The 23437-nt window shown below is 38.6% G+C and overlaps 1 protein-coding gene across 1 annotated transcript in view; it reads right to left on the reverse strand.

Annotated features, from left to right (window-relative positions):
* RNF17 (ring finger protein 17) overlaps positions 1–23437 on the reverse strand; it is a 145817-nt gene that overhangs the window by 52021 nt on the left and 70359 nt on the right. Inside the window, exons 18-25 of the mRNA XM_006879553.1 lie at positions 22501–22621; positions 20386–20506; positions 14270–14509; positions 13523–13673; positions 13309–13427; positions 5331–5421; positions 4228–4343; positions 330–625 (exon numbers count right to left, since the gene is read on the reverse strand). Coding sequence (XP_006879615.1) covers positions 330–625; positions 4228–4343; positions 5331–5421; positions 13309–13427; positions 13523–13673; positions 14270–14509; positions 20386–20506; positions 22501–22621 — 1255 coding nt within the window. The remainder of the gene's footprint in view (positions 1–329; positions 626–4227; positions 4344–5330; positions 5422–13308; positions 13428–13522; positions 13674–14269; positions 14510–20385; positions 20507–22500; positions 22622–23437) is intronic.

The raw sequence follows: 23437 nt of genomic DNA on the forward strand, positions 1-23437 counted from the left end.
TATGATATATTACTTTGGAGATGAAAAGACAAGGAAAAATGGGGTTGCCTTTATAGTAAAAAAAGTAATTTCTAGATCCATCTTGAAGTACAACACCGTGAGTGACAGGATTATATCCACTGTAGGACTAGTTACCTAAAAAACCTAACACTACATAGATCTAAGTGTAAAATGTAAACGTGCTATTTCATTTCTCACAACAACCCTAAGAAAACTGGATTTAAAAAAGTTAAAGGCTCCACATTATTTCAATCCATGCCATTTTAGAGAACTAGTGCTGGGAGTTAGTATTTTTACTTACCAAACCTACACAACATTGAAGATCTTACCTGATAATTTTGGTACCACAAAGATAGTTCCATCATCACCAATGCAGCTGACAACTGCCTCAAATATCTGCATGTTAGGAATAGTTGGTGGTTTATAGCATCCAGTGGTTCTTGGTTCTAGAATTTTCTCCTTGATTTCAGACACCTTGTGCTCACGGCTATCAAGAGCTTTTCTGTCAGAGCCACAGGTAATTTTAATACAATCAGTATCTACTGAACCTTCATTTTCCAAGGAGATTTCAAGAGACTTCTCAGAGAATGAATTACTACAATCTAATTTATTAATTGTGTCACATCTGGGGGGAAAAAAAAACAACATATCTAAATATAAGCAAACATAAAATTCTGGGGAAACAAACAAACAGAAAGTAAAATCTGGGGAAAATATAAAAACCTTCAAATACACTTTAGACCCGCCCAGAGCTACCTTGACACAGCATCCTCTACCCTGGAAAATAGTCCCCATCCCTGGTTTTCTCTCTGTACAGCTCCCCTCCATCATCTACCTCCACATCAACCAGAATACTCGGCTGTCCTTTTCTGCAGAAGAGTCTCCTCTGTGCCCTGAAGTCAGTGCCTCTTCAACCTCAGCCTGTCTTTCCCAGCCTAACCCAGAACGCCAAGCTGAACTACCCTCCCTGTGTTCCGGCTTCCACAGGCATTTTGCAACCTGGTGCCTGTTTCTCCAGAATTTATCTCACCTCCTACTTTGAAATAGGATTTTGTTAAAAATCACAAACATAAAAAAAAATCAAATACACTTGAAATTTAAAGTATTTGCTCTAGTCTAATCTGCTACATAAAAATGAACATAATGTAAGTTAAAATGAAAATTATTTCAAATGAAGAATGATACTGCTGTGAAAAAGGACTATAGTTTTACTTAATACTTAAACTTGCTATTTCATGTTTACATGCTAGTTACTCTTTAAATTTTCATGTAAGTATATGTCAAGTACTGGACAATAAACAAGACACTACGGGTAAATATAACACCCTCAAAATGATTCCAATTTAATCCACAGATACAGCAGGGGCGTGTGACTAGTTATCAACCATTATGAAGCAAAGATAATGAATCCTTTAAAATATGATATTAAAGTATTAGGTGTTGGCAGTAATAAGTAATTTTCATTCTAATTTTTTATATAAAAACTTATTACATATACAGAATTTTACTAACGAATACAGACAGGCTGGGACACAATGGACTGCAGAGCCGACAGCTAGCTCTTTGGAAAATGGACAGGTCTGGGTGCCTTGGAGCCTCATGCCATGTTGATTTGTCAGGCAGATTAGGAGGGTACGAGCCAAACACCATGGGGCAGCCAAACACCATGGGGCAGCGGGTCAAGAGTGACTGCTCTGCCTGCCTGCACTGCCTTCCTTCCCTGTCTGAGCTGGAGCTTCAAAGGATACCACCCTCAGAAGCAATCAGCTGAAGAAAAAGCATTTCCTAAGTGTTCCCAGCTGGTCTCAGAAGTCACTACAAAATAACTGGATGATTTCCATAAACGATACACAAAGTTTCCAACCATCACCAATTCAGTGACATACAAAATACTAAGTTACAGGCTGTGGGAACAGTAGGTGCACCAAGGTGGCAACTTCCTATACTGGTTGCTTGTAGGGTGGGGAGTGGGGAAGGACTTAATTTTTAAAACCAAGCCCCTCATTTCAATGTACAAAAATAATTGCTCAGATTTGATATTAAACTGTATTTAAACAAAATGGAAAAAATGGGGGGAAAAAAGCAAATACTACTACTCTATGTTGGAGTAGAGATGGGAGGAAAGAATGAGTCCTTCAAAGCAGAAGTGGAGGGAGGCAGCTGGAGGAAGGTTCTGTGACTGTGCCCCCAAGGGTCACTCAAGCTGCTCCATTTTTCCTTTTGGTGCTCTCAGGAAAGCTCGATTTTTCTTCTCTTTCTTGCCTTTTCTGTTTGCTTGGAAATTCTGCCAGCTAATCACACAACCATCTTGACTTTGCTCAAAGTTTTTCTGCCACTCCCTCTCTCGATTGGCTTTTTCTTGGGCTTCAATCTCTTCTTCCCTTTGTTGCTTCCTTTCATGCATCTCTTTCACGTCTCGTTCTTTTAATTTTCCAGTTCGGCAAAGGGGTTCGTGGTCTGTTTGTACACTGCCTGTCTGAACAGCTCAGGATCATCTTCCACATTCGCAGGTTTCCCTTCCTTCTTTCATTGCTTTTTTCGCTCTTTTACAGTGTGTTCCACCTATTCTTTTCCTGCCTGAGTGACATCCAGGGCCCTCTTCTTTTGTTCCTGATCCAGTAGCAACTTGTAAGCTTTGTCCACAGCTTCAAGGGCATCTTGTGCTCAGTCAGCATCATCTTGATTTTCATGGGATGCACCAAGATAGGTAACTGCCGAAATCTCTCTTTTATTTCCTCATCTGTCACTTCAGGATCTATTTGAAGAACCTCAAAGGGGTTCAAGTTGAAGTAGGAGGAACCAGGATGGGTCAATCTTTCAAGTTGTTTTTGGATGTTAAAACCGAATCTCTCTTCTCTTATTTGCTTCACCTCACTGTACAAGGTTATAATGTATCCTATGTGCCACCTCCACCACCCGAAGTCCCGTTCTCCCCAGAAGCCACCATTTCCTCATTTTATATTTTAAATTTCACGTTATTCTCTTTAAAAAATGCTTTCTCTAACACAGGAATCACAGACAGAACTATTAATACTAGTTATGTTTTAGCACTAAAATAGATACTTCTGTTCTACTCTATTTTCCCTTTAAAAGGAAAGGAAACATTAATGAAATAACTATGTAATTCTTTCTCATACCCTCCCACCCATCCTAGTCCTAAGTCATTTTTAGAGCTATAAAAGCAGCAAGCAGCACTGCCGATGCAGGCGTCTAAGTAGCATTACCATTTGTAGCTTTTTTTTTTTTTTGCTTTTGGTCTAAAAACAATAAACCAAAAGAGAGACAAGTAGTGTTAAACATGTTTCAGGCTAAGTTTTTGGTAATGCAGCTTATGTTAATACCTAGACAACAGAGCCAGTAAATATCTGTTATGTTATGTCCCATTTTCTTGGTTTTTATCTTTTTCTTTTTCTACCAGGGTCCTGAACCAAGTAAGGTAAAACATAATTTAAAGGCAACTCCATCTGACACGATCTGGCCATGCATGGTACAAAGGAGCTCCTTGATGCACGGGACTGCAAATTCAACAGATCTCTGTAGCTTGAAGAAGAGCAAACTGGGAAGACAGGATATCCTGATCCTTCTCTTCTTGGATCAAGGTACCTGAACCTCAAACTTACTATGTGAAAAGAACATGAAATGCAAATAATGCTCAATTACTTTGCTTCATTATAAATACATTTTGTTATACACCTATCAGAACTTCCAACACAAAACTTAGACATTTACATCTAAGTAAAGGATGTGACTGGGCTCAACATTGTATATTGTTGCTGTGGGCTGCCATCTCGTCAATTCTGACGCACAGCAGTCTGTGTGCAGAGCAGAAATATGTTCTACAGGGGTTTTCAAGACTTTCAGAAGTAAATCACCAGGCCTGCCTTGGAGGCCTTCAGCTACTAGTGCAATGTTTAATTATTTATGCCACCCAGGAATGCTTTCATATCTGATACACACTGCAGAATTCCTTTGCTTTAGGGTGGAAATGCAAAGGAAAAGGGAAACTATAAAAGCAAGTGCTTATAAGCATGAATGAAGAAATGAACAAGTCTGAAGAGATTTGTTTCTGAATTCCTGAGGGTTACCTTAAGAGTAAACAAAATACAAATATTATCTGAAGACACAATGACAGATAAGAAGAAATAGGCAAAAAAAAAAAAAGAAAAAAAAAAGAAATAGGCAAATCGCATGCAAATGCCCTCTTCAGGAGGAAAAAAAAATCTGTACCTCTTTTCTCTCAAAGCCAAACCCTTTTTAATCAGGTATGTAGAAACATCAACACACTCCCCTTTTTCATTTCTGCAGAAAATTTTCACAGGTAAGGGCCACATTGTTTTGCTTTCCTAAAATGATTAAAGAGTAGAATAAATATGAGACAGGACAAGGAAATCTTCTTGTAAACTTACACACACACTCACACACACACACACACACACACACACACACACACACACGGGAAAAAACAGCAGAGAGGACAGTGTGACATATAGTTGCTTTGCGTAGTACATCAGGAAAACCTATTATAGTGCAATGTACTATCCATTTAAAAGAGTAACAAGGAAAACTTCATCCTAGAATAAAACGAAACAAAATTAAACTAAATACACCAGTTTTAGAAATTTCTCTATTATCTTAAATTCTGTGGAAGCTTTAGGACACAAAATATATGTTCTAAGGTGTGTCCTACGCCCTACCAAAAAAATGATACAAAATAGATTCTGCTGCTCATAGAAATAATGTGCTGAGAGAGGGGGAGGGAGAGTTGGGGGGGAGATTCTGCAACAATAAAGGAATGAAAATCCACCTTTTCTGTAAACTTTTGTTAAAATCACAATGAAAATAAAAAACATTATGCAAAAAAGAAAAACGTGAAAAAAAAATTAAGCTATCCAGAAGTAGTGTAATTAGTAATGAATATAATATTACATCAGGAGAAAGTTAAGGAAGTACAGACTCTTTCTAAAGATGTCTCTCTTTTGGTGCACACACATACATTTTTCACACAATATGACTGAACTGGAAGCATCACTCTATGCATTTTATTAAAAATATAAAAATACTGAAGCTTTGGAAATGCATTCTAATATACATATGCTATGCTTCTCTAAGTGTGCAGATTATATTACTTTAAAAATGTTTAATTCATTCATACCATCATCTATGGAACATGTGCTGTTGAAAAGTCAGTATACCTTGAGATAAGACCAACAGAGGTTTAAAAAAATCCACAGTCTGCCGCTATTTTCTCAGTAAGAAAGGAAATCTATGGCATGAATTCCAACTTATCAATTACACAGCCAGTCCGTATCTGTTGTGTTGGTTTACCGCACCTGGATGATGATAGTCGCCACAGCTCCCGTCAGGTATAAGGAGAGACAGTCACAAGCTGTTGCTGTCCACTTGTCGCTCCCACCAGTTGGTCTATTAGAAAAACAAAAAACAAAGCAATAAAACCCAACAAAAGCCAAGCACATAAAAACGATATATCTTGTTTTACAAGACATATATGAGCATATTTACATTTCATAACCTTTAATATATTTGAACAAACTGGTGAGAAATCAATTTAAACATGGTTTGTATTTTCACAATTTCCTTCAGTTGAAGTCATCCTTTTCTGTTCTGCTCTACATTATTAATTTGTATCTACTGTGTCCGGGACCTCTGGTGGAATTGTGCTGCCAACTCAAATATTCAGTTTGAATCCACCACCTGCTTAAGGGAGAAAGATGGGCATGTTCCTCCTGTGTAATTAACTGCCTTTTTCTTTCTTCCTTGTTGTGTATCGTCAAGTCGGATCCCACTGGCACAGGAGGAGAATGCCCCTCCTTCTCCGGCAGAGCATCTGGTGGATTTGAACCTCATGCCTTTGGGACTGCAGCGCAGCTTCTTGCCAGTAGGTCACCAGAGCTACCAATTAACTTGTTCCTGAAAACGCACTGGAGGGTCAACTATGAGTCCATTCTGACTCGAATGTACAAAACAACAGTGTGGCAACCACCATTATTGTTAAGAGCTGTTGAGTGCAGCTCAGAGCAACCCTATGAACAACAAATTTGAACCCTGTATCATGTGTTTCATTTCTAAAACACTTGAGCTCATTGCTGCATTCACGGTGTCAATCCATTTCATGAAGGATCTTCCTCTTTCACGGACTCTCTCCAACTTTCCAAGTACTATGTCCTTTTCCACGGAAGAGCCTTCTCTAATAACAAGCCCTAAGTACATGAGACAAAGCTTTGCCATCTCTGCCTCCAAGGAGCACTCTGGCTGCACTTTCCCCAAGACAAGTCTGTTTGTTCTTTTGGCAGTCCATGGGATATTCAGTTCTCTTCTCCAACACGATAACTCAAAAGTATCTATTCTTCTGTCATCCTTACTCATTGCCCAGCTAGCCCTCAGATGCACAGCAAGTGACTGAAAAGACCAAGGCCAAGGCACACCTCAGACTTCAGAATGACTTCATTGCTCCTGACGGTGGACTTGGCCAACCTGGTGGTTTAGTGGTAAAGAACTGCACGGCCAACCCAAAGACAGGCAGTTCACTAGCTTCTCTGTAGGAAAAACATGGGCAATCTCCTTTCATGTGATTTGCAGCCTCCAAAGAGCCACTAGAAGGTCAGCTGTGAATCCGTTCTGACTTCACAGCAATGAGCCTGAGTTAAGTTTAACGCAAAATGAATCAGTGACCTGAATATTAAAATTTTAACCATTAACATTCTTATGAGAAAACTTAGGAGTACATCTTTAAAATGTTGGTTTTGGCAACATGTATTCTTAAATATGGCATTAAATGCTTAATTAAAAGAAAAAGAAAAGAAAAAACTATAGGAAAACTAGACTTTTTAAAATTAAAAACTTTTGTGCACAGATCCATAACAAAAGAAGAATCTGAATGGTCATTAGAAATAGTTTCCCAAAACTCTGAACCAAATAAAGTCCAGGCCCAGATGACTTCACGGGAGAATCCAATCAAAAATTCAGAGAAGGGCTGACATTATTCTACTCAAACTATTCCAGAGAAGGAAGGAGTACTCCCTAATTCATTCTACGAAGCCAGTATAATCCTGATACCAAGGTCAGGTAAAGCCATCACTAACAAAGAACATTACAGAACAATACATCTCATGGAAGCAGACATTAACAAAAGTCAATAAAATTCTAGTCAACAGGATTTCATAGATTATATTAAAAAAGTGGGATTTATACCAGGAATGCAAGCATGATTAAAGATTAGAAAATAAACTAATAATTCATCACATTAACAACAACAACAAAAGGTAAAGAATCACATACATCTCAACTGGAGCAGAAAAGGCATGAGTTAAAAATATCCAACATCCAGTTACCATCTCTAAGCCAAAAGGGAGAAAGAGGAAGACCCTTACTATAATAGGGCCATAAGTGTAAAACCAACAGCCAACATGATGCTCAAAGGAGAAAGACTGTGAGAACAGGAATGAGATGAAAAAGCCTGGTAAGACCACCTCTATTCATATTGAACTGGAAATCTCCAAATCCACTCCCAGCTGAACCACTGATGGATTTCCCAGCCTGGAAGTCACACAGGTGACTGTCTATCTTTCGCTCAAGAAGCTGCTGGTGAATTCAGGCCACAAGAAAGGGGTGGCCTTTGGACTCGCACTGCACTCCTTATGGACTTTTTATCCCCCCCAAAAAATTAATTCTCTACTGGAAAATCTAGGTAGAGCAACAAGACAAGAAAGGGAAACAAAAGGTATCTAAATTGGAAATCTCCACATCAAGAAAACAGCTTGTCTGGGCCGACAGACAACATCATGATGAGCGGAGAATAGACTGAAGATGTCAACTATTGTCGTGTACTTGACTCAACATTCAACAATCAGCATTAATGACAACAATAACCAAAAAATGAAAAGGCATGTCGCACTGGGGAAATCTGCTGTCAGGGCCCTCCTTAAAGAGCGAAGGAGAAAGGATGTCAGTTTAAAGACAAAGGTGTGCCTGAGACAAGTCATGGTTTTTAAAGTTGCTTCCTATGCACCTGGAAACTGGACACTGAATGAGAAAACACTGAAGAACTGATGCCTTTAAATTGGTGTGTTGGCAAAGAAAACTGAATATTCCACGGACTGCTGAAAGTGTGAACAAATCTATCTTGGAGGAAGTGTAACCTCAAAGGCAAGGATGGTGAAACTTTGTTCCACTTACTTAGGCATGCTGTCAGAAGTGGACAGTCCTCGTAAAAACATCATGCTGGGAAAGGTCTGTGACAGGGGAAGACTAGGTGAGATGGACTGACGACAGTAGTGGGCCTAAGCACGTGGGAGATCCACACCGTGGGCAGGAACGAGCAAGGCTCAGGTGTGTGAGTCAGAGTGTAGCTATGATTCAGAGAAAACTGGACGGCCCCTAACAACAAGAAGTTGAAAAGGAAGAAGTAAAACTACCTTTATTCACAGATGACACAAAACAGACAGAAACCCAGATCTTGTCTGTAAGAATGATTATGATCATCACTACATGAAAAGCAGGTACTAACTGCATTTATCTACCTACATTGTTACAGTTTAAGACAAAGAAGTGATTTTTCTTTTCTGTCTTACTTTCCATTTTGTCTCTGTGAAATCTAAAATCTTTTTTAAAAATTTTATTTACATTTATTATTAATTTCAGTAAAAATTTACAGAGACTTTGGATTTCCATTCATTCATTGTTGCACTTTTCTCCCCTCCCCAAACTTTCACCCTAGTACATCACTCTCTTGGAAAAGTAAAAGAAAAATTCTTGCATTTAAAACAAATCTTTTAACTATAAGACTAAAAGTCAGTGTTGAATATTTTTGGCAAACAAACACAATGATCTTCAAAAAATGTGATTATTCTATGATAACTGTTACCACAAAAACAAGTGATAATCTAATAAAAACATTTGGATAAAATTTTCATAATTAAAATTAACATTAAATACAAGTATTATTACTAGGTTGGAAAGCAGAAGCATGAAAAAAATTCCAGTGTTCTTATTAGCTGAGAAGCTTAAAATATTACTAACTCCAAGAACTGGATAGTGTTTTAATGTTTCTCTGCTGTATGTATGTTCATGAAAATTTTTATGTAATGTTGAAAAGGTCACTTGAAACTTTTAGATTTTTAAACACTTATTTTTTTAATATTCTCCTTTGTAGCATACTGGAAAAAACGTACAAATTACATTTATTCTGTATGTCTTTTGCGAGATAGAACGCTGCTGTCTAGAAAGATTTGTTAGAGAGTAAAGGTGAAGCTTACAAATGATAAACTGTCAGCATAACTGGATCACTTTGTTGTTGCTGTTATGTGCCAGCGACTCACAGTGACCCAACGTACAACAGCTCGCAAGCCTGCCGTCCTGAGCCAGACTCACTGACTCCAACACATTTAACCTGCATTGCCCCTTACCCCAGTTACAGTATCAATCCATCTCATGCAGAGTCCTTTTCTCCTGTGTCCCTCCACCCTTCCAAGCATGATGTCCTTCCTTCTCCGAGGACCAGCCACGTACCCAAGGAAGCACATTAGAACAGCAGGAAATTATCCTCCACTGTGGTTTTAGGCCTCGATTATTGTTCAGCTGTTTCTCATGTGTGAAATCATATCTAGTGTGTAGTATACTAAAAACTATGTCACAATAGTTAATGAAATTTTTAAATTTGCAGAGGAAAGGCCATTTAACTTTGGGGAGAGAAATAAGCCTGGCGACTGAATGATGGAATTTTGTACAGTCAATGTGTTATTCACAATGAACAGCTTTTTAGAGAAACACCAATGGCGTCCATATGCATAGGCTTCACTGGATGGACTGCACAGTAATCAGATTGACTACTTACATGGAAAGAATAGCTGAAGAATAGCTGTTGTTATTGTTAGGTGCCACTGAGTTGACTCTGACTCATAGTGACCCTATGTACAACAATTCTGAACTGTGCTCTCTTCTGAGCCAATTTCATAGTCTCTGACACACCTAGCCCCATGATCCCAGTCCCTGAGTCAACGCTTCCCATCCAGGGTTTTCCTTTTTTTGAGGACTGAGAAGGGTGCTGTCCCTCCACCTTTCCACGTATAATGTTCCTCTCCAAGGAAGGACTGTTCCCTCTATGCAACATGCCCCACGTGTGTCAGACAGAATTTGAAAATCTTAGCCTCTAAAGAGCAGCATGGTTTCACCTTCTCCAGGACAGATCTGATTGTTCTCTTAGCTGTACATGGTATATTCAATACTCTTCTCCAGCACCACAACTCAAAGGTATCAATTCTTTCTCTATCATTCTTATTCATTGTCCAGCTCTCTGATGTACAGCATGTAATTGCAAAGACCATGGCCTGGATCAGGCGCACCGCAGTCCCTAGACTGACATTACTGCTGTGGAGAGGTACCTGACAGTAGATTTTCCCAATGTGGTTCATCTTTGGTATCAAGAGTGTTGATTATGGAACCAATCAAGCTGAAATTGTTAACAATCTCAATCTCTTCTCCATCGATCATGCTGCTGTCAACTGGCCCAGTGGTGAAAATCTTTGTTTTCTTAATGTTGAGCTTCAACCCACATTGAAGGCTGCAGTCCTTGACCTTCTATAGCAAACTCCTCAGGTCCTCCTCAGTTGCAGCAAGGAAGGTTGGGTCATCTGCATAATGCAGGTTGTTGACAAGTCTTCCTCCAGTCATGATGCCACATTCCTCCTCATAGAGCCCAGCCTCCCAGATGATCAGCTCTGCATATAGATTGAAAGTCTAGAGATAGGATTCATCCTTGGTGTACATCTTTCCTGATTTTGAACCATGCACTGTTTCCTTGCTCTGTTCTGATGGCTGCCTTCTGGTACACATACAGGTTTTGCATTAGGCACGATCAAATATTCTGGGATTCCCATTCTTCTCGGAGTTAGCCAGTTTGTTGTGATCCACACAGTCAAATACCTCTGCACAGTCAATTAAACAGAGATAGACATTCCTCTGGTATTCCTTGCTTTCAGCCAAGATCCATCCAACACTGGCTATAATGTCCCCGGTCCCATGGTGTAGAAGGAGAGAAGCACATTAGCAGCGGTCAAAACAAGACCAAGTGCTGACTATGGAACAAACCATCAATTACTCATGCACAAATTTCAAATGAAGCTGAAGAAAATGAAAACAAGTCATAGGAACCAAAATATGACCTTGGGTCTATCCCACCTAAATTTAAAAATCATCTCAGGTACAGGTTTGAGGCACTGAGCATTAATGATCAAAGACCAGATGAACTGTGGGTGACATCAAAGATACCATTTATGAAGACAAGAAAAGGTTGTTATAAAGATAAGGAAGAAGAGATCCAATTAGTATCAGAAGAGACTCTGAATATTGCATTAGACATTTGGGAAGACAAATTAAAGGGAAGAGATGCCTATCTAAAAAGAAGATTTCAAAGGGCAGTTCAAGAAGATCAAGTATAATAATGGAATGGGAGTAAGACCTGGAGTTAGAAAATAAAAATGGAAGAACTCGTTTGGCATGTCTCAGGTTCAAAGAACTAAAAAAAAAAAAAAGTTAAGCCTTGAATTACAATATTGAGAGATTCTATGGGAAAAATCTTGAGTGATTAGTAAGCATCAAATGAAGATAGAGCCGAAGGCGGCAGCAGCAGCAGCAAAGTTTAAGAACCCGGCAAACAATAAATGATGGAGAGGATGTGGAGAGACTGGAACACTTACACACTGCTTGCTGGAGGGACTATAAAATGATGCAACCATTACGCAAAGCAGTTTGGCATTTCCTCAAAAAGCTGAACACAGAAATCTCATGTAACCCAGCTATCCCACTGCTAGGAATATATACCAAAGAAACCAGAACAGAGATAGAAAAGGAAGTATGTACACCTATGTTCATAGCAGCATTATTCAAGACAGGAAGAAAATGCAAATAGCTCAAATGCCAGTCAACAAAAGATGGACTGAGAAACTGTGGCACATTCGTACAATGTAATACTATGCAGCACTGAGGAACAACAACTTTGTGAAACACTATACACCATGGGAGAGTCTAGAGAGAATCATGCTGAGTGAAGAATTCAAGTTAATTGTGTTTAAGACCACTATTGTGAAAACAGGACAATTAACAGAGCAAGATGTGTAAAAATGTTCAAAAGGGAAAAGAAAAAGAAGGGGGAGCAGGAACAAGGGAAAGGGGTAAATCACTAGGATAGCAGAGGTAAGAGGGTGGGTGGGAGGGAGAAGCAACAGAGAAGATGCAATGAGACAGGACAGCAAAAGGCCTAGGTCAACAGTAATTAATGGCATAGAACACAATGCATAGGAATATCTGTGCAGAAACACAGTGGTAAATGAAACCACCACATATATGAATGACTGCATGCAAACCAATACAAAATTTCACAACAAATGCTAAGGTTTAGAATGTTAAAAATGAGTAAGCAAGTGTGTGTTAGTGTTAAAGAGTGTATTGTTAGAAATATAGAATGTAGCTTACCCTAGAATGTGAGAAGTCAGCAAGGTATGTGTCCTATAGTTAAGGCTAAGAGAGGACCTGGAGAAACACTCTCAGCCTATCCCAATGAGATGACGCTCTATGGGGCTAAGAGACTTACGGCTTTAATCAGAAATTGTTATCATCAGGCCTAGAGACTTACTGTGTTAAATGTTGCCGCCAATGACGGCAAAATGGGTTTCTAAACACAGTCGTCAATTTAAAAGTGTGCGGCAACGAGTTAATGAAATAATACTGCATGAAGCCCTGGGACCCAACTTATCACTCTAAAGCACCTCAGTTTTGACTGACTGCACTCCTGAGACAGTGCAGACAGTTGATGCAGATCTGAAGATCCGACGCCTCAAATGTGATGCATGGCATCTGGCCTTAAGAGACTCTGAATACAGAATATGGCATTCACACAGGTGCTTAAAGCTACAAAACCCAGAGACGCTGGGAGAGGACAAGATACTTCACTGTCCAACCTCCTTCCTCTCTCTGCAGCCCCCTGCTGGATTTCACAACAAATGTCTACTGTGAGAGACTGCTTGTTTCACTGCACCAGGAAGAACTGGTGGATACTGAAATAGTCACACTATTGTGATTTTACGATTCTAGGAGACTCCAAACTGTGCCGTGCTTCCATCCCAGAATCCTAGTGGGGATTCTCGTATGCAGATTATGGATTTTCATTCCTATGCAATTTCAAGCTTATGAAATACTTCCTTTCATGAAAACTTTAGAAACACGTTAACAAAATTAAAACAAGAACTTTTTCAAAAGAGAACTAGTTAACATAGTCAATAACGAGGGGGGAGCTACCTTATATCAACAAGCGAGCACTCCAAAGATAATCTTCCCATTGTCTTCAGATTCTCTTGAAGTTCCCTTAAACAGTTAGTATTCACTACTAGTTCCATACCCACATCATAAAGCAAGACCTACGGAGAAAACAGCTCTTCAAGTTTATGGAAAGGTAACATTTTAAAAGATATATAAACTAATAAAAGCTAATTTTCACAGTAACTGCATTTACCTCTACCATTGTGTCTGTCACCATTCTGAGGATCTGGCCTCTTTGCCACCTGTTTTTATTGGGGATCCTAACAGCACAATGCATATCGTTTTCCCATTTAACAGGTTTCCACTTTGAGTTTTCATAAACAGCTATCATTTTTTCTTCTAAGCTGTGTAAAAAGAAAAATCACTTCACCTTCTGAATCCTCTGAGTACATGTGTTCTACTGTTTCCCTCGAGCCACACCAGACATCTAGTTCGACCTTAAACACACTCAGCATATTTCCAATTCTCTCGGGGATGAACTTCCCCCAGAGTCTACATGGCTTATTCTGTCTTCCAAGGCCTTCAGTTAAAATTGACCTCACTTGACTCAGTGATGTCCCTCTTGACCTCTCTCAAATAATTTTCTTCCACAACAGCTTTATTTTACTCCATTGCTCTTGGAATACAGTACACTAAGTACTTATTTACTGCCGCTTCCTCCACTGGAGTTTAGCTTTGTGAGTGCAAAGACGTGTGTTTATGTTTTAACTACTGTGTACTCTGTATTTGGAAAAATAAGTACATTATCGGAACTCAGTAACTATTCATGGAATGAATGAATCTACTGAAAACCATTAATAAAAACAGTATTTTGCCCTTTCAGCTAAACATTTAGTGGCTATGACTTTTCTACTTTTAAAATTTTACATTTAAAATTTTTAGAACTTTGGAGCAAAACACAGAAGAATAAAAACACATGAATTATGTGTTATTTATATACCTATTAAGCAAATTTTCTGTTAGTAACCACTGAACATAAATCTTCTCAGGAGATATTACATTACAGATATGGACTGGAAGTTCTTTATTAAAAAATGATTGTAAATTCTCATTAGGTAGTGCTTTTGTAGATACAGCATTAGATACAGCATCTAAGCTGTTTATTTCATTTGAAATAATTTCTTCTGGAGAAGGATCCCATACTTCTGTAGGCTTTTTGGAACTCTCTTTGGTGGTATACCTAAAAAACAAAACAAAACAAAAATTGTTTATAAAAAGACTAACCTGCAAAGTATGTGGATCTCTTAGGTTTAGAGATGAGTAAGATTCACTGCTTCTCAGTTTTGATATCAAGAGCTTAACAATTTCACAAAAAGAAATCTTAACTAAAGTAAAATCTTTTACAGACTAAGCTGAAAGCCAAACTTGCTATTTTCAAAACAGCTTTAGATACTTAGTTTATAATTGTACTTCTTCCCTCCTATGAACATTTTGTCCTCACAAATGAACACAAGATTTATCTGATAGCTTGAAAATTTCTCTTAAAATTATAAAATTATGAGGCCTTCAGCTCATAATACAAGAAAGCAAGTGCTACTAAAAGGCATGAAGAATTACTGAGTGAAATGTTAAAATAGCTAATAAGTAATATAACTGTAGCCTCTAACTACAGATAATTAGATGTTATTTCTTAGTTCTATAGGTTAAAGGAAAAAATTATTTCACAATAAGCTTAGACTTAAAACTATTAATTTTTGTTGCTAAATCCACTGGGCAGATTTCTCAAACACTAACTGCTCTTCCCTCCCCTTTTATTAATTTTAATGAAAGTTTACAGTGTTAGGATTTCCATTCATCCATTGTTGCACTTTTCTCCCTGCCCACTCCTCCCTCCTCAATTAGCTCTTCTCTTTGAAAAGTAAAAGAAAAATTCTGTTATACAATCCCTCCCCCCAAGTCCACTCCACTATGCTGCCTGCATTCTGGATTCCTGTCATGACAATAATACCTAATCATATATCTCATATATCCCTTTTTAACAGTTCTCTCCCTCATGTTTCAATGAAGTATACATTTATCCCCTCTTTCTCAGTCTTCCCTCAACCCTGATGCCAATCCATTTTACAACACTGGCCCTATGCAATATTTGTCCTTTTTTAACTAAGATATTTCACTCAGCATAATGTCTTCCAGGGTCACCCATTTTGAATAATATTGCATGAGTTGTTTTTCAATGCAGCATAGTATTCCATTGAGTGACTATACCAGAGCTTATCTATCCATTTGTTTGTTGATGGGCACTTGGGTTGTTTCTAGCTCTTTGCTATTGTGAACAAAGCTGCAATAAACACGGGTGTGCATGTATCTGCTTGGGTGGCAGTTACGGTTTCTTTATGGTATACTGCCAGTAGTGTAATTGCTGGGTCAAATGGTACTTCTATTTGCAACTTTTTGAGAAAGTGCCATACTGCCTTCCAGAGTGGTCACACCATTTTATATTCCCACCAACCGTGAATAAGGGTTCCAGTTTCTCTGCAACCTCACCAGCATTTGATGTTTGCTGTTCTGTTAAATTTTGCTATTCTCACTGGGGTGAGATAATATGTCATAGTTGTTTTGATTTGCAGCTCTTTTAGAGCTAGGGATTTTGAACATTTTTTTCATGTGTTTGTGGGCCATCTGAATGTCTTCTTTGGTGAAGTGTCCATATCCTGTGCTCATTTTGCAACTGCCTTGTTTATCTTGTTGTGGTACACTAACTGCTCCTGAATGGCCTCTCTGATTCTTTTTATTTTCTTCCTCTCATGGTCCTGCTCTGCAACCTCTGTACTTTTTTTTTCTTCCCCTTATATGGTAATTCTCAGGGCACTGTCTTTATCAAAGACGACGGATGAAAGATATGAAGAATAATTTCTTTCACTTGCATGATCTCATTATTATTTACATGTTGCTAACTCCCATATGTACCACCTACCCAGATCTCCCTCCTGAGCTACAGATCCGTATACTCACTTTCTCCACTTGACTGTTTCCTAAGCACATACTATGTATGACCCAAGCAAAAGACCAGTGATACTAAATGGCAATTACTTACTATACAATTAATAAACTAGAAAATGGAATAGAACAAAGTCAGAAGCCAACGAAAGCTCATTTCGTCTGGAGTTTTGAGAGGCTTCACTGATCAACGCTTTAGCTGAGATTTTAAAAGGGTAAAAGACAGCTAGGGAGCCTTGGTGGTTTAGTATTAAGAACGGTACCACCACCACAATTCTGTGTCAGACAGATGGACATTCTCCTCCCCTGCAATTAAGTGCCTCTGAAAACCCACTGGAGGGTCAGCTATAGGTCAGTTCTGACTTGACAGTATTCAAAAACAGTATGTAGCTAGGCATTCCTGAAATGGAAAGAAAACATCCAACTTTGACATAGTCAGTCAAAAGGAAGCTTGAGGTGGGTTGGGACTGATTATTTGGATGACGTTTTTTATTTCATAAAGTACAGGAGATGCTGGGCACAACTGAGACAAGGCTGTGAGATTCCTCAGTGCTCTCTTCTCATTCCTCAGATGATCAAGGCAGGTAGTAATCAAGGGACTGTCATGTTCTGCTGCGAGGATGAAGACACATGTAGTGATGACACTGGTCTCCCAACTTACTGCTGTGATAGAGACTGAAGGAGCTGAGAAACACGATGCCCCTTTGATGCCTCTCAAGCCTAGAACTGAAGTCACCCCACTGATAAATGTTCAGGTAAAAAACAAATTTATACAACAAACAGGAACACCAGGGAGGCATATATTCTTTAAATCAACTGGTAAGACCAAAAGATCAATATTCTCCCGAAAACAAGGCCCAGAACACAAGAAAGGGCAGCAGATAAGGATGAAGAGAAATGAGGAACACAGGGATAAAGCAGGGAGAGTGCTGATACATGAGGAGGACTGCAATCAAGTTTGTGAGATATGTACAAACTGTTTAAAGGAAGAGTAACTTACTTTGTACACTTTTACCCAAAGTTATACAAATTTCCTTTTCACAATAAAAACTTAATTAAAAAAATAAAATACAGAGCCTAGCAGTGATCTGGGATTGGGATCTTACTGCCGATGTCAGACAGATCTTAGTTGAAAGCAATGAATACCAGGAAAATGTCTATTTATGGTTTATTAACTATGCAAAGACTATAGAACACACAAGAAACTAAGGCTAATACTGAAGAATGGAAATCCCAGAACGCTTAATTATACTCATACATTTGAAATCTACACCTAGCCAAGAAGCTGTTGTACCAACTGAGCAAAGGAATATTGTATGGTTTAGTATCAGGAAAGGTTCATGTCAGGATTGCATCCTTTCTCCGCACTTATTCAATGAGCTACTCATTAGAGAAACTAAACTCTATGAAGAAGAATGTGGCATCAGAACTAGAGGAAGATTCATCAATAACCTACATTATGCAGATGGCATAACCTTGCCTGATAAAGTGTAGAGGGCTTGAAAGGCTTGTTTCAGAAGATCTCAACATCAAGATGACAAAAATCCTTACTACCGGACCAATAAGTAACAACATGACAGAGAAAGAACTGAAACTATCAATTATTTTACCTTGCCTGGATCCATAATCAACACCCTTGGTAACAGAAGCTAGGAGAATGTAGTGCACTGGGCAAATCTGCAGTAAAGAACTTCTCCAAATTACTGAGAAGCAATGATGTTAGTTTGACAACTAAGGTATGCCTGATTCAGGCCATGGTCTTTTCAATCACTTGCTATGCATATGAGAATTGGACAATGAATAAAGGTGACTGAAGGAAAACTGAGACACTGGAGCAGAGTAATGAATACTGCATGGATTGCCAAAAGAACAAACTAATATGTTTTGGGAAAAGTAGAGTTAGAATGCTCCTTGGAAGCAAGGGTGGTGAAACTTTGTGTCACATAGTTTGTGCATGTTGCTAGAAGAGGCTATTCCGTGGAAACGGACTACATGCTTGGAAAGGTGGAGGGTCAGAGAAAGAGGGGAAGACCCTTAACCAGATGGATTGACCCGGTGACTGCAGCAATGGGCTTGACCGTGTCAGAGATGATGAGGATGGCACAGGATAGGACATGGTCCAGATCTGTGGTTCATAGGTTCACTCTTCATAGTCGACTTGACAGGACATATAATAACAACATGATCCTTTCATGTTTGGGGGAGGCTACAGCATTTTGGGGATCTGAGGAAAAGTTAAGCTGGGGAAACATTTAATTGGGTTTACTGGGATATGGCTTTGTGGTTCATGACCACATCATTGTAGCTCTTGCCAGCCACAGGAATGTTGTTAATTACTGCAGAGCTGAAAGCCACTCATGGCTGGCCCTCCACTGGGTTGTCTGAGGCAGTAAATAACATAAGAGAAGACTGTCCCTCTTCCTCCCACAGAGCAGCTGGTGGGGTCGAACCGGGTGCCTCTGGGTCAGTGACAAAGCATAGAAGTAGAGAATCTGTGTGCCACTACCAAAGTAGGGCAAACTAATGAGCCGGGAGACTACGTGACCCAGCTTGTGCTTGCTCCCCTGCAGTAGCAGCACTCCTCTTTCCCAAACAGGCCCCGTGTGCTAAGAAATGACATGGTTATCGATGGCATAGTCCATAAGGAGTTGTGCTGCTAATGAAACGGCCTCAACTCCAGTAGCAACTCTGAAAGAGAAATAGGGCAGTCTGTACCTGCTGTGTTTCAGCTCCAGAAATTCAATGCAAGTTCACTAAGAGTTGGAACACATGTGACAGCAGTGAGTCTGAGCGTGTTTCTTTAGTTGTTATTAACTATTGTGAACTTAAGCTGAAAATGATCACTAAACGAGAAAGCTTGGAATGTTTGAAACAGTATGTATGCCTCTATGTGCTCATATTTAACAGATATACGCATGTATGCAACGTATAAAGGCCTTGAGCCTGCTGCTGCTGCATCAATTCCAATCTCTGGTGACCCTCCTTTGTGATGGATCAAAGTGCTGCATGGGGAAGGTGGAAACTTTACAGCAACAGGATGCCAGGCCCTTCTTTTATGGTAGTGCTAGGTGGATTTGAACTGCCAACCTTTAGGATAGTGCTCAAGTGTTCTTCCAATGTGTAGTGTCCTAGTCATTTCCTGCTGCTGTTGTTACATGCTGCCAGCCTAGGATTGACTCAAGGCTGACCGACCATCCAAAAGTTTTTCAGAGGCTATAAATCCGGGGAAGAGACTGTCTCTTTTTTTCCCACGGAGTGGCTGGTGGCTTCAAATTTCATGCCTCTGGGTAGACAGGACAATTCCCTACCCTCTAAACCACCAGACCTAATTCCTGAGCACTTCATTTTTTTCCCCTATGGTATAAACCTTTACTTCCAATTATATTATTAATTCAGCATAAAGAAAACTTCCAGTGGTGAACTTTCCAGGATCACCATAGGACTACAACTACCTTTCACCTCAGCACTTTTCCTACAACAACAATGGACCATCCATCTCTCCTTTCTACTACAGATACTCTAAGCTCCTTGAAGGGAGAGGCAGTGCAGCAAACAACCATGTAAATGCTTCCTGATTATGTAACTGAACAATGTTGTTGTTGTTGTTGTTGTGTACTGGAGAGTCAGAACCAACTCCCAGCTGCCCCCTTTGGCTGTTTTTCAGAGGCAGTTAATCGCACAGGAAGAGACTGCCCATCCTTCTCTTGTGGAGCAGCTGGTGGCCTCGAAAAACAGGAAAGCATAAACTGATGAACTTTAAAATTTTAGTTTAAAAATAACTTATTGAATATGGTGTCTAGAGATAAACACGATTATTTGTAAGAGATTATACACACAGTCCTGTATGTATATATAAAATAACTAAAGCCATGGCTAGATAAGAACATCCTGAGTGATGAAATGACACAGAGAAGATGACTTAGCCAGATACACCATGAGCCACTCTGGCTTAAGAGATTTTCTTTTGCTTCTTTGGACAATAGTTCCAATTAAATTTAATAATTAGTTACCTTGGAGAATTACAAGAACACCCCACCATTCAAATCCTTCAACCAAATAAGGAATATAAAAATTATCAAATACTTCTGGGACACAAGAACAATGAACAAACATACTTACCCTTCTTTGTAAGATGCGAAGCCCTCTTTTACTAGTTGGGCGTTAATACTGGTAGGGGCCATTCCAGGAATGCCAATACAATCAAAAAGCTCAACCACGAGCACATTATCTTCCAGAATTTCTGCAAAACCGCAAGACTAGTTTAGGAAAAGAAATAATGTTGCAAAATAAACACTAAGTAAAACAAAATATATCTGTAAAATGAAGTTTGCATTCTTTTATGATGCATACATGACACATCTTTTTTTACAGAAGTGTTTATCGTCAGTACCATCAAGTTGGAACTGACCCTTAGCTGACTCTCCAGTGGGTTTTCAGGGGCAGTTAAGTCACACGGGAGGAGGCAGCCCATCTCTATGTGGAGCAGTTGGTAGATTTGAACCATGTGTCTTTGGGACTGCAGCACAGCTTCTTGTCACAAGGCAACAGAGTTCCCTTTTTTAGGGTCAAGAGTAGTTATTTTGTAGACGTAAAAGAATCTGCAGTGTCTGTAGTTTACACAAATTAATAAAAAGTGTATTGTAGGATACTGTCAGCGGTTTGTTCTACAATGAACCAAAAGCTAGACTGAAAAGCTTTTAGATAAAAAAAAAATCTTAACCTCACTGAAGCAACAGTCATGTTTTTAAATAGTTTTAAGAAATTCAATCAAGCTCTCTAAAGGGAAGTAAATCAAGTGAATCTAGCCCAGTGATTTGAGAAAGTGTGAAAGCTTTTATCACAATGATACAACTTTCAAAACAAAATTTCAAAAAAGAATCATCAGTGGCAATTTTTTCCAGTCTTTTAAATTTTCAGGACAAATGATACTTAATTTTTAATTTCCTTAATTACTTACCAGATCTATTTCTAAACCAAACTGGGAGTTGACTGATGGTAAAGGCTCCATGGCAGGTGCCTGTTTACTTATTTGTTTGGTACACAGTACAGGGAATATGCTTATATGTGACTGAGTGACAGAGAATTTAGCTAAGTAAATGTTAACACCATCCATACAATCGAACAAAGATAGCTGGTAGTTAGAACAGGGATTAAAATAAAAACAAAACTCTGTAACAGTGGGCTCAAACTCAGGCGCAGCTGTGAGGACGTGGGGGGGGATAACAAACAACATTAAATGTAAAACAAAAAGTCAGGAGGCAGAACGATATAGTTTAAATTCTGCTCAGAATCACTGTGTAGAAGTTGATCATCAACTGAAAAGGCTTCAATTCATTACTCATTTCAAAGAAGCCAGGCATATATATTCTATATATTAAAGATACATATTCTTTAATCATATTCCTTTCATAAGAACTATGTCTTCAAAACCAATCTGCATGACTGAAATATCTGTCCATCCCGAAAAGGAATGTATGAATATTCATTTTAAAAGAAATGAAGACTATATACAGAAGCTCTAATCAGGTTTTGCCCTAAAGCTTTTGATTTCTAGAACTTATAGGGTTACAAATTATAGATCAACGGTGTTTCAATTCCAAATTGTTGAAAAATGCAGACATATGTTTTACGAAACACGCTGAAAGCCTATACAGTTGAATCCATCTAAGTAAAATGAAACAAAAAACTAAGTAAATCTATTTGCCTGTTATATCCCACATCTCCCCTAACCTTCCTGTAACCAAGGTCAGAAAAAAACTCCAGAAAAACTACAAAAAAGAAAGAAAAGAAGCCAACTGCTAGCTTCCCAACTACTAGGAGTCTACGTCTAGAGTGACGTGACCTTTAATTGGAATTTGTGCATCATGGGCTGTCGAGAACGCTGGAATCCACCAAAAGCATACTTCTCCTGTACCTGAATCTCGAAAAATGAGACCTGAAGGCACAGAAGGTCAAATGCTGAACTGCTAACAGAAGCTTGACAGTTCAAATCTAAGGGAGGAGAATGACCAGTCTCTCTCTGTTCAGGTTTTCTAGTGTTGGAAATCAGATGTTGGTGTCAACATGAGTTGGAATCAACTTAAAGACAGTGTCATTAAATGCTATCTTACACTACAGCTACTGATTACACATTAAGTTTATTCTAAAATATGATAAATATTGTACGTTATTCTTACCTTTAAAATATGTGTGGCTGTATAACAACACATACTTTAAAAAATGGAAATAGCTTACCAATGACTGAACATGTCATAAATTTATCTTGAGTTTTTTCTTCAAATTTTTCATTAGCTTCTTTGGACCACTGCATTGTCTTTTTACATGGTTCAATATAGGCCAGCTTACATTTAACTGCCTGATTCAAACAAAAATTTACCATCAATTAAGTAACTTAATACCAGCTATTTTAGGATTGAAATAACATTTTTCACAAGTGTATTTAAGAATAAACTTTGTGAAGAATATATATAACTAAATAAATATACAAAAGCATCCATTACAGATTTTTTTAAAGAAATATAAATTACTGGAAACAGATTTTTATATAACAAAAGAACATTTATCCATCAAAATAATTACAAATATCTATGATACACTGTTAAATATGAAAAGCATATGCTAGGACTATATAGTGCCTAAATTCACAATTGTTATAACTATGATGGTACAAAAATATACTATTAGAAGTATAGTTAATGGAAATATTGAAGAGTTTGGAATAATTTTTGTTCCTCCATTTACTTTATATTGATTTGCATACAGAATTCACATACACTGTGTGTCATTAAATTAATATACAACTGTAAACAACTGTGTACTCGGGAGAATCTAGAGAGCGTTATGCCAAATGACCGAAGTCAGTCTCGGAAGAACAAATACTGCATATGATCATTACTCTAAAATAGAAGGATAACTAGTAAGGTATGGACAGGGATCCAAAGAAGGGAGTGTTGGGGGAGTGAGGCAGAGTGCAGGGGAGGAGGAAATCACTAAGACAGCAGAGAATGGTGAGCAGAGAGGAAGTGGGAGAGGTATTAAGGAATTAATAAGGAGCCAGTGGGGACCTGATAAGATGGGGTGATAGTAGGCACGGATTGATCAATGGTGATTGATTTTGTGGAACAGAGTATACATTAATAATTCCCTTTTTATTCATCTGTATTTTCAAGTT

This window comes from Elephantulus edwardii, unplaced genomic scaffold (genome assembly GCF_000299155.1).
Source record: "Elephantulus edwardii isolate Elephantulus edwardi_28Jun2011 unplaced genomic scaffold, EleEdw1.0 scaffold00004, whole genome shotgun sequence".
In the NCBI taxonomy this organism is placed as follows: Eukaryota; Metazoa; Chordata; class Mammalia; order Macroscelidea; family Macroscelididae; genus Elephantulus; species Elephantulus edwardii.